General features: G+C 34.4%; 1 protein-coding gene and 1 long non-coding RNA gene across 10 annotated transcripts; one reads left to right on the forward strand and one right to left on the reverse strand.

Annotated features, from left to right (window-relative positions):
* Positions 1 to 225: 225 nt before the first annotated feature.
* Positions 226 to 8,219, forward strand: LOC110807698 (uncharacterized). Of its 6 annotated transcripts, XR_015817704.1 has the most exons (7): positions 226 to 240; positions 1,098 to 1,324; positions 1,595 to 1,638; positions 6,624 to 6,743; positions 6,846 to 6,920; positions 7,431 to 7,609; positions 7,700 to 8,219. XR_015817704.1 is itself a non-coding variant. In XM_088215509.1 (4 exons), exons 3-4 carry the CDS (start codon positions 7,445 to 7,447, stop codon positions 7,880 to 7,882), a joined length of 348 nt encoding a protein of 115 aa, XP_088071635.1. In that variant the 5' UTR covers positions 6,676 to 6,741; positions 6,846 to 6,920; positions 7,305 to 7,444; the 3' UTR covers positions 7,883 to 8,219. The 6 variants fall into 6 exon arrangements, 4 of the variants coding, with proteins under 4 accessions (XP_088071636.1, XP_088071635.1, XP_088071634.1 ...); XR_015817705.1 differs by lacking the exons at positions 7,431 to 7,609; positions 7,700 to 8,219 and having other exon boundaries at positions 6,624 to 6,741; XM_088215509.1 differs by lacking the exons at positions 226 to 240; positions 1,098 to 1,324; positions 1,595 to 1,638 and having other exon boundaries at positions 6,676 to 6,741; positions 7,305 to 7,609.
* LOC110807699 (uncharacterized) lies at positions 6,397 to 12,056 on the reverse strand. Of its 4 annotated transcripts, XR_015817706.1 has the most exons (6): positions 11,193 to 12,056; positions 10,638 to 10,931; positions 10,210 to 10,456; positions 8,963 to 10,106; positions 7,636 to 8,105; positions 6,397 to 6,962 (listed from the first exon to the last, which is right to left on the reverse strand). It is a non-coding gene; the product is annotated as an uncharacterized LOC110807699 (long non-coding RNA). The 4 variants fall into 4 exon arrangements; XR_015817707.1 differs by having other exon boundaries at positions 8,945 to 10,106; positions 10,638 to 12,054; XR_002538522.2 differs by lacking the exon at positions 10,638 to 10,931 and having other exon boundaries at positions 11,193 to 12,053.
* Between the last annotated feature and the right edge of the window lie 218 nt (positions 12,057 to 12,274).

The following is a 12,274-nucleotide window of genomic DNA, read 5'->3' on the forward strand; positions in this document are numbered from 1 at the left end:
AATCTCTGCAAATCCGCGATTGCGGCATCCATCGCAGATTGAAGTTATCAAATCATCGCCTTAAACATCTCGAACTTTACACCTCAGTTCCTTATACCTCTGGCTCTTTTCTCTGACGACTCCATTAATCTAAACTCATTCACATCAACCGTCCAAATTGCAAAGTTCGTGTCGACTTATTCCCGGCTGGAAAGTCGTGCAAAAACTTTGAATTTGCACATCATGACCTGGAGCCCCGAGGTTTGTTTTTATTTATATTTATTTAATCCGTATTTATTTTTGTATTTAAAAACTATTTAATTTATTAAAATATTTTTATCTTTTTTTGGAGGTTAAATTTCTTGTAGAAGATATAACAGAAAAACTCAATTTTCAAGGCAAATTTTTGAAGCACGTGCAATTAAGCATAATAGATCTTACGAAATTAATAAGTTATAAAAATTTCGTAGATGAATTGATTCGGGCGATTCGATTTCAAATTTTATCAATCAAAATTCGTTTAGAACTCTTGCAAGAAAACTTTAAATCTATTAAAAACATTCAATTAATAAAGATACATAAAATTCAACTATATGAATATATATACACATTCTTATATACTCATCTTATTAAATATTTAAAATTAAATTGACTAATAAAATTTGTAATTGAATTGTACCATAAAGGTGTTATACAAAAAATTAACGAATATAATAAAAGAACCGTATTACGCGTTAAATGAGAATAAATGTCGGTGACATTATTTTAAAAGCGTAGAAGTTGTATAGGGAGAAAGCGAGAGTTGTGATTGCAAAAGATTATTAGAGTTATTGTATAATTTTCTGCTCCAAGATTATTATCGTACCATTAGGTTTAAATTCAATTGTTAGTGAATTTTATTTTTTTTTTATATTGTAAATATATTTTTAGTTTTTTTTTTATAATTATGAATATTTTAACATATGTATTTATTTTTTTAAAGATGGAATTGACATATATATTGAAAATTATAGTGATTTTTTTTATCTAACAAGTTTTATTATGATTAAAAATTTTATTAAATAATTTTTTTATTCTTTTTTTATATTACAACATTATATAATATTGTTAAATGCTAGTTTCTCTTGAAGTAAAAAGGTGAAACGCCATGGCTTCCAATACGAGGGGAACAGAGTAACCCCGAGGTTCGAAGTAAAACTCAACGCTACTGTTTGGCCACTGAGAAAAGAGGGGAAACTAGCGAATATCTGTAAATGGAGGAGACGCTCAAGTGTTTGGCATTGTTAGTAGCTGGAGCTCTTCTCGACGCCGTTTCAACAGTCGCTCTTCTAAAGCTTCTTCCAGGGTAGGTTATTTCTCCTTACTGTGGATGATTGCAATCTCCTTGTTTCATTTTAGCATTCCTGAGAGGAAACAGAAAGGAAGAAAGATGACTGTAGTTCTTCTTTTACTCTAATAGGGGTTCAATGACTTATTGAACTTCTGGTTTTTGTTTCTATTTTTCTTTTCGGAAATTCCAAGTGTTCTGAACTTTCAAGCCAAACCTATTGGCTTGTGTTAACCAATCACAGGAGACAAGGTGCTTTATCGTGCTATGTGTTTTTTGTTTTTGCAGAAGGGTCCTGAGGCCACATGATAGACATTCCGTAGAATTGAACGGTGAGTTCTTTAATGACCTAATTACTGGACTGCGGTTAAGCCATGGAAAGAACTGAAACCCTATTCTTTTGCACCATGAATACTGCATCTGGTATTTCTGTAGGTTCTTCAATAATCACTTTAATGTTTATATGAAAGTAGGGTTTGACAGTGCAATAGCACGTTTCAAGTCACCCCTCAATTTCACATTCTTGTTAAATCAGCTTGTTTGGTCCTATGGAACTTTGTCGAAATCTATTTAGTAGTAATTGAATTTTATCTTCTGAAATTAGTATTGTTAAGCACAGGAGCCCACTACACTCTAAAAAGAAATATTTGAGGGTTATCTTGTTAATTATCTATACCTACTAATGAAATTTTTAATATTTTATGAAAATAATCTTTTGTTTGTTGAGTTATAATGTCGTTGTAGAAATATGAATTGATGGAACTTGACATATTATTTATAGTTTACTAAAATATGAAGGTAATACAATGCTTTTTTTTTTGTGGGTAGAAGGGTGCTTGAGCCTCCCCTCATTGCTATTGAATGACTTAGGATGTTAAAAGATTTATGTGTTAGGTTCGGTGATAGCAACGGTTACCCGTTGATTAAGATCGTTCCTTGATGATCTAGTTCAGCCAATCTTCAATCTTGGATGAACTCAACAACATTGAGCATATCAAACTCAACACATTTGAATTACACCAAAAGAAAGAATTATGAAAATTTTCTAAGCAACCCAACCCAACCTATTTGAACCCAACAACAGTAGGTATATCAAACCTACCACCTTTAAATCACAAAAAGGTAGAAAAATTGAAGTACTGTTACCCACCCATAAATCTAATGAACCCAACAATAATAGGTATATTAAACCTATCACCTTTGAATTACAGAAGAGAAAGAAGAAAAGGCCAAGGTACCACAACTAGGAGGAAGAATCCTAGTTGATAAACCAAATAAGTTTTGAAAGCAACTTGCAAGACTCAAATTAGCTCAAAGAGACTAGCAAATTAAAGAAAACCCTTAACAAGTATGTAATTTCAATATGATTTTTACAAATAGAATGCATCCCTATTTATAGGTTATAGGGAGCATGAAATTCAAAAGCAAATTACTTAAAGTTAACTTTGGAAATAGAAACTAATAAAGAAAAATTCAAGACTAATTAATGACTTGGGATTCTAGTTTTCTTTGAATTCATTTTTCCAAGGATGACTTCTTTTTACTCCATGTTGATTTTCCATCATCCAATGAAGAGTTTTAATGTTTTTGAAGACACCAATCTTGTTCATAAATGATCAGATTTATTGATCTCCTTCAACTTCAAAATCAAGCCATTATTGTTGACTAGAATTGATAAAAGAATGTAGTCTTGAACCAGCCATGCTTTTGCACTAATTTAGACCTTGTTATGAGCCAAAATGATTGTCTTGATCAACCCAATATGATCCATTAGCTCTTATTGGCCCATGATCTGAAATGGTCATGAAATTCACAATTCTGGACTTCGCATTGTGGGCTTTGGAGCATTTTAGTGAAAGACTTGTGCTAATCAAATTCTTCAAGGCTTCTTGCATTTTTTTTCTTCTTGAACGTGTCATTGGACCAACAATGTTGATCAAATTATCATCTTCACAAACTTGAGCTTCCTGATTAGCAACATTTGAGCTTTTGTGCATTTGATCGCTATCATTCGGTGTTTAAGTTCGATTTTTGAACAGGCTTATGATAATGTTAATTGGGGGTTTTTGAATAAGGTCATGCAGAGAAAAGTTTGGGAATTGTTGGAGATGGATGGGGGATGCCTCTCTTGAGTTTCTTTGTTATTATTGTTATGGTGAGCCCAAAGCTTGGTTTCAGGGTAGCATGGGGTTAGGCAGGAAATCCTCTTTCTTTTGTTCCTCTTCACTTTGGTGTTAGATGTTTGTAGTCATATATTATCTCATGTTTGGGAGAGGTTTACTAAATTTTTGAGTGTAGGGGAGGATGAGATTGAAGATTCTCATCCCATCTTTAGTTTGATTATGGCATTATTTTGCTCCTGCCCCATGAAACTAATATGTCCTATAATGTGCTTACCTTTTTGCAAGTGTTTGGATAATTCCCGGTGGCAGATTATCCTGAATAAGAGTAGTTTTGCTGGTACTAATATTGAGGCTTAGGTTATTAGGGGCTTAGTTGAGTATGACTTCATTTGTTAGTGCTGTCTGAGCAAGTATCTTTTTAAAAAGTTTGCTTCTGAGTGCTGTGATTAAAAGCTTGCTGACATGAAAAGTAATCATAATGTTTCGTTAATTAATTTGATAATATATTATTTTGATGCTGTATAAAATACATTTATTTGGTATTTATATATATATATGTGTTGTTAAAAATATCATAGAAATACAAGAAATATATTTTATTTTTATTACACTTATTCTTTTAGATGTTAAAATATATTTATAGTATTCCATAAACTTTTACCTAAAGATATATGAAGTAATTAGAACACATTAATGATTTTTATTTGCTTCTATTGGAAGTAATCTTGTTGCTTTAAGAAAACAATCGTGAAGTTGCTTTTCCAGAACAACCAAATTAGGTTTTTCAATTGAAAGCTTTTAGAAAAGTAATTGAAAAATAGGTCATCCGACACAAATTTTCTAAAAGCAAGATTTTATTTTCCTGTATTGGTTGCTTTAATTTGAAGTAGCCTATTATTGCATGTCTTCTTTGTCAGAAAGGTGCCTTTTGTTTTTCTTAGGGGGTTGTTACTCTCATCCAAGGCCATTTATCTAGAGCTCCTCTATATTATTCCTTTCAGCTTAAAATCTTTTTGGCAGTGGTTGATAGAATTGAGAGTGTGAGGAAAATATCATGGTTGGCAATCAGGGGTTTTTGTGATATTACCTTGTTGGTGGAAAAGGAATGTGGATTGGCTCTCTAGACAAAATGAGACATGGGTTTGGGATCTAGTGTTCTTTTCTATGGGCTAAGTGGCTTTGACATTTCCTCCAAAACTTTTTTTCTGTGTAAAAAAGGGCACTAAGAGCAAGTTAAAGAGTAACTATCCATGTAGCCACATATATTAAGGTAAACGTGAAAGAGAGAGAATGCAAGAGAATGTAGAAAGACATTCTTTACATCAAATTGCTATAACTATCAATCAAAGTTGCCAGCTAGGAGTAGTAGGACTAGCATTATATTCATTTTTGCAAATAGCGCAAATATTTCTTGATAGTTTATACCTATAAGTTTGAATATGCCGTTTTATCTCAAGTCTTGTTTTATATCTATTTATGGTCTCATCAGCCTTGTTTTTGTAGTAAACACCCACTTGTATCCCATGTGTATCTTTTTCTTTGGAAAATCTACCACTTCCTATGTTTGGTTTTTTTCTACTATCTACATTTCAACTTTCATAACATTTTTCTGTTCTTCCCAAGTTAGACAATGTATTACGACACTGCATTTAGACTCATAAGAAAGTTTTTGTGAAGTAGAGAAAATATATCGAATGACACAGTTTGAAATGTACTAATCTTTTAGTCATAACATCTGTAAGTTGTGAAGTAGTTAGCTTTTATTTTTTTAAAAAAAAGTTGCGAAGTAGTTGGCATATATGGAATATAAATAATTTCGCTATCCACCTTTTCTTTAGTGAAGTGTCTGACTATCTCAACGTGCTTAGCTCTATTTTTTTTTTAAATAAAAAAATGTGCTCAGCTCTGTTATGTCGTACTAGAATATAAGCGATACTAATTACTGACTTATTATTGTAGTAGAGCCTTGTAGGTCCATCCCATTGAATTTTCAAGTTTTCTAAAACCATCTTCAACCATAACACTCTTTGGATCATAGCTCTAAACTTTGATTATTCACTAGACCAAGCTACTGGATTATGTTTTTTATTTCTTTATGTTATTAGATTCTGTTCAAGAAAGGTACAATATCCAAAAGTGGATCTCTTGTCAACTAGTGATCTGGCATAGTTTGCATCACTATATGCTTTAAGAAGCAACTCGTTTTTTTGAAAATAATTCTTCTTCCTCATAGTACCTTTCAAGTGATAAAGTATTTTGTAGACTACTTGTAAGTGTACTTCTTTAGGATTGTGCATGAACTGACTCTTTATATTAACTGTATATGTCTAGCCTAGTTGACAAGTATATTAATTTTCCTATTAGTTTCTGGTACATTTCCTTATTAACTATAGGTTTTCTTCTAGCAGTCCCAGTTTATGATTCAGATCAGTGCTACGCTAGCTGATTTGCATGCTAGTTTGTTGGTTTTCTCTAACAAATATGTGATGCTTTTGTTGGGAAATGAATATTTCTTATTTTGAGTAGATCATTTTTGTTCCGAACTTTTGGTTCTATTTTGATTGGTCATGACATAGGAGATTGAAAAGATATTGGAGTTGTTATGGACCACCTAATTGACTTGTAATTTTGTGTTTTCGGGTAGTATCTCCTTAGTACTTTTGTGCATAATAATATTCTTTCTCTTTTATTTTTTTTAAAAAAATTTATGTTCCATGAAAATATTTTAACTTTTCTAATTCCTTAATCTCGAACTCTCCAACCAAGCATTTCTTGAAAGCTACTTTTTCATCTTCATTGTTTCCTGTAGCAAATATGTCATCTACATAAACTAGGACGGCAGTGACTCCTCCTGACTCTGAATTCTTATGGAAGCAAATACAGATACTATCTATATATATATGTATATATACATACAAATGCACACACATTTACACTGGCATGAAAACTTCATTTTACACTTGCAGGTATATGAACTTCATTTTTTATTTTTTTCAAATTTTCTTCTGAATTCTACATGTTATGGAAGTGTTCTTCGCCTCATGAATGTAAAGAACTTGACCATCCATTGTGTTAAAACTCACTTGCTACTGTTTTAACTTCACAAAAATATTATGTGTTTGAACCCGTGCACATGAACATTGTTCTCCGGAATTTCTTTCTCAGTGGAGATCATCTTCTCACCTTGGTTGTAGATCTCTCGAACAGCGCAATCTGCCCAAGCCTGCAGGCGACAAGTGCCACAGATTCGATGGACTACAGCACTTTATAGTGCCTTCGTGAATGCCATTAACGCTCTTGGTGGCCCTGAAAGTGTGATCCTCCTTTCTCCATATCATTTCATTTTTCTTCCATGAAGGTTTATAGGCTTTATATATGCTTCGTCTATATCTCACTTGTACAAAACTGATCCGCAGGGCGATCCAGAAGATGTTCTTGAGCTGATGAATGTTGAGGACTTGACCCTTGCTCATGTTAAAAGCCACTTGCAGGTACATATTCTTCTTCTTCTTCTTCTTCTATGAGGTTTTGGTCTGCAAAATATTACAGTGTGTTTCAACCTAGCTGTGCCATAGCCTGCTGCTTAGTCTTTATAAATCCTGTAGTGCTACTTGAACTACAGATGTATAGGACAGTGAAGGGAGTCTTAGGAGTATTAGAAGGAATACAAGATTATTCCTTTCTATTTTTTCTTAATGAATAAAAAAGATCGGATTTTTAATACATTGTTCTATCCTAACTAAAGGTTCTTAACTTGAAATAAACATAATAATTTTACTGAAAATTAAACTTAAATTAATCACTGAAACTCTAACAATACACTAATGAGTTCTAGTTTCTTGAATTAGATTTTGACTAATCCGTATCCTTATTAGTTTATCAACAATATTGGAGGACCCTCAATGAAAATCTCTTATTCGGCTGAAAAAATAACATCTCATCACTTGAAAATGTAAGTAAATTTCTATATATTTTGATATGTAGAAGAGTTTTTCCATCAGATAGAAGATGCTTAATGGCTGAGAGGGAATGCATAATCATGTCAAATGTGCATCATATCAGTCCCAACAGTTCTAATAACCCGGCAGAAAATTATATCTGCCAAAAGGAATATATTACCGTAGAGGTAACAAATGTCAATGCAGAGAAGACAAATGTATCATTTTTCAAAATTTTCAAGGTAAATGATAATATTGGAGTACTTACATAATTTGAATATGTGGCTAACTTCTGCTTCTCGTCATCTGAGTTTCGAATTTTATTTTTGCAGGCAACTTTGGAGCAACTCTTTGCTATTGCCAACTTCGTGTTGGAGCTTCTGGCAGCTGTTTTTGATCAACTTTTGTCTTCTGATAAGCTGCAGTGTGCACTAATTAGTATGTCGATATCTTTTGTGGGGCCATGTTCATCTGCATCGTTGAGTTCGTTTACGAAGGTAGACGCCAAAAAGTAACATGGAGATGGAGAGGCAGGAGATCTTCATTTTGCTATCCATCTGCAAGTCAAATGCTATTTGGTACTTTCACAGATATCACTGGATTAATCTGTGCTGGATTTCAGTTCATCTTTGCAGCGATCAATTATGGGTTTTTAGGCCGCCATGTTAATAATCCTATATAAGATATCTGTATGGCTTATTATGTTCTGAATTTTTCAAGGATCCTGAAAAGAAGAACCTTTCGTAGAAGGGAGTTTAGGTTCGAGGCAATATAGATACTGGTATATATAAACAGAATATGAAGTGCAATAACATTAATTTTCTTTTTATGTGAAATTAATTTCTAATTCTACTTGGAATGAAATTTGATGGAATTTGAATTACTCTATTTAATTAATCCTAAGTAAACTAATTATGAAATCCTAATTATTTATCTATTCAGAGCACCTGTTCTTGTTCCAAGTTTTATTCATGTACGAGAATGATTATAACAAATCATTTAGGTATATATTAAGAAAAAAGTAGCATTAAATGATATTAAAAATTTTTGGATCAACAATGAACATAAATATATCAAGTTTGATAAATTATAAATGAACTAATTACAATCCTTAATAAATATAATGATATTGTATCTCTGTGACAAAGTTTAAAACTATTTTTATTCAACATGACATTGATACATACATCATATATTATGACCGGAAAAAATATTTACTCTTATTTTATGAGCATGGTTTTGACAATATTTATCCCATTTATAGAATCAAATCATAGCTAAATTTAGAGATTCAAAACAAACTTTAGATGACTGATTGTAATACTTCCAAGAACACTGATTGGAAATTGGTTGTAGCTCAAAAAGGTAAAATTACTGTGACTAAAGTTTAGTCTCCAGAATTCTTTGATAGGAAAGCAGAAGCTTGACATTATTGTTTTATTAGTGCATACTATTGTGATTTTGATTTGATACCAGAAATCTTCAAACAAATTGAACATTCAATGAATCTTCAACTGAAGGAAGTTGACAGTTAAAGCAAATTTTTTGATTTCAGAAAAAGCATAAAAGAAACCTACATATGTTTTGCTGCATACCATATATCTTGACGTGCCAGTTAGAAAGACATATCTGTTGCTGCTTTCCAAGGAGAAAAAAAAGAGAATTATCCATCATTGCTCTCAAGCATGCACTTATTACAGTAGTCTCTGTTTCTTTAATGCTCTTCCCATCACATCCCAGCAGCTTGAGCAGAGAAACAGTGGTGGAAGTGAATCCTCGATTCCATGGCAGCATGTGTGTTGCCAAATCTCGCAAATGTCACAAGCCACCATCAGCTCACCATGATCGTCTTCGACTCCACATTCGCATGTCACCATCCGATGCTCAGTGTCACCCTTGATACCTAAACTTAGAACCATTTATCCCTCATTCTCTCATCACAAGTTGAAAACTAGATTCGACCTTCTGTTCAAGCATCTCCCTGTCCTCCATCCCTTTCAGATTTTCTATATCTGTCACCACAAATTTATCCATATCATAGTAGGTGTCTCTTAGTGCATTTGCGATAGCTTCCTTTAGCTCTAACAGTGTTTCATGATATGGAACTACGATCAATTTATCTGACAGTGATTTCTTAGCCAACCTACTCTTTCACTTGGAAACAAACTCTCAATAATTGTTCATCCTCATCTCTGGAGGGAACTCCAGATAATTGTTCCTTCTCATTTCTGAAGGAGCCAATCTTGCACAAAATGTTTGTTGTCAAGAACTGTTTGAACTACCATTTTCACTATTTTTTATTCTGGATAATTCAGCGAAAGATTTGTATACAGTACAGTAACATTGCTATACACATCAATTCCTGACACCAAAGCAGGACCTCGAATTTGCTCTTGAACTATTTGTTGTTGGGATTCGTTGGACCTAACTTCGAGCATAAACCTCAGAAGATCCCTCAAGGTGATCAACTGAGCTTTACTCTGATTTCTGTAACGACTAGTAATCTTTTTTATTTGCATACTGAATTCTTCATTCCCAAATCCTAATAGGAGTTCATCAACTTTCAAAGAAATCAGAATTTCAATTGCTGTCCTGTAATTGTGTTGTGTCACTGCCCCATAACTTCCACGGAAGAACTTATAACCCCACTTCCCAAACCACGAATGCCCATAAGCAATTCCATGAAGTAGCCAAAGATCCATACACCGCTTTTTTGACAAATCCTCAACAGTGATTTTTCTGCAAAAAAATGAAATAGACATATCAAAGAAAGTCATCATCCTTCAAGTTAAATCTGCCTAGAACTTGATCAATGATATGATCACTTAGGATTTTCCATTACCGGGGTCAAAGGATCTTTTCGCAAATACTATTCCAAAGATCCATTATTTTTCCGCCAGAAGCAAATTGGGATCCTCCTTCAATCCCGTTTATGCAGATTAGATGACCAAATCCGTTACAGTGGATCACTACATGCAAGAGGTGTGCGCGGAGACCTAAAGCAGCATGCTTAAGACGCATCTTCCATTCAGTATCAGCAGGAATTATCAGATGATACTTCCGTTTAGACAATAATTGCTCACTCCAACCTTTAAGAAGAAACAAAAACCAAAATCAGCAAAAAGAAAAAATCAACAAAAATGGAGAATCCCCAATACAAAAAAGTAACACTAGATACCAAATCCCCAACTAAAAACAAGAAAAACCCATCTGAGAAAATCAAGCGATGCAGTAAAATGAAAAAGGGTATCTGGATTTTCAAAATCTAACCACTGAATCTTCAGTGATCGCAGCGAGGGTTCTTGGAGCACTCGACTTTCTCGACGACCGTGTACAGGGGAACAACGATGTTCTTGGTCTTGTGAACAAGACGAGTACACCAGACAGGTATTCCTCGCACGTAGTAATTTTGGAGCTCTGCACATTCCTCAAGGAAAATCCGCACATTGTTCCGGAAAGGACCCTTGAGTTTCATTGGGTACCCGCGTCCTAAAAACATGTCAAAGTCAAAGATCTTCCGCCTGCTCTTTTTCTTCCAACGAGTTTCAACAATAGGGATCGACACTGTTGAAGGCAAAAGGCTGGAGTTTGTTCAGTGGCGTAATTCCTGAATTCTCTCTATAAAGAAAGAAAAAGAGAGAGAGGAGGAAGGGTATTCTGTTGGGGTTTTGAACTGGAGTTAGTTGCAGGTCATTCCGCTCGAATTCGAAGCTTAAACGATAGCATTACTCGTTCGGGGTATTGTGTTGGGAATGAAGAATTCAGTATGAAAATAAAAAAGATTACTAGTCATTACAGAAATCAGAGTAAAGCTTAGTTGATCACCTTGAGGGATCTTCTGAGGTTTCTGCTCGAAGTTACGTCCAACGAATCCCAACAACAAATAGTTCAAGAGCAAATTCGAGGTCCTGCTTTGGTACCAGGAATTGATGTGTATTGCAATGTTACTGTGCTGTATACAAATCTTTTGCTGAATTATCCAGAATCAGAAACAGTGAAAATGGCACTTCAAACAGTTCTGGACAGCAAACACTTTGTGCAAGATTGGCCCCTTCAGAGATGAGAAGGAACAATTATCAAGAGTTCCCTCCAGAGATGAGGATGACCAATTATTGAGAATTTTTTTCCAAGTGAAAGAGCGTAGATTGGCTAAGAAATCACTGCCAGATGAATTGGTCGTGGTTCCATATCATGAAACACTGTTAGAGCTAAAGGAAGCTATCGCAAATGCACTAAGAGACACCTACTGTGGTATGGATAAATTTGTGGTGACAGATATAGAAAATCTGGAAAGGATCGAGGACGGGGAGATGCTTGAGAAGTTTGAATCCGGTTCTCAACTTGTGGTGAGAGGACGAGGGATAAAGGGTCCTAAGTTTAGGTATCAAGAGTGAGACTGAGCATCGAACGGTGAGATGCGAATGTGGAATCGAAGACGATCGTGGTGAGCCGATGGTGGCTTGTGACATTTGCTAGATTTGGCAACACACACGCTGCCGTGGAATCGAGGATTCACCTCCACCACTGTTTCTCTGCTCAAGCTGCAGGGATGTGATAGGGAGAGCATTAAAGAAACAGAGACTACTGTAATAAGTTTCAATAATAGGGATCGACATTGTTGAAGGCAAATGACTGGAGCTTTCCCTTTCTCCTGTAATGGCGTAATTCTCGAATTCTTTTCATGAAGAGAGAGGAGAAGGGGCTTTGTGTTGGGGTTTTTAACTAGCTAGAGTTCGTTCAGTGTTAGTTGCAGGTTGTCCCGATCTAATTCGAAGCAGAAACGATCAGTTTTACTAGAATGCCCCTATTATAGAATATAATTACGGTTTTACCAACGGCATTACTCCTTAGGGGCATTATGGTCATTATACTTTCCTACAGAGTTAATTCCTCTGTTCGTTTTCTTT

The sequence above is a fragment of the Carica papaya genome, chromosome 3 (genome assembly GCF_054855325.1).
Source record: "Carica papaya isolate Zhongbai chromosome 3, ASM5485532v1, whole genome shotgun sequence".
In the NCBI taxonomy this organism is placed as follows: Eukaryota; Viridiplantae; Streptophyta; class Magnoliopsida; order Brassicales; family Caricaceae; genus Carica; species Carica papaya.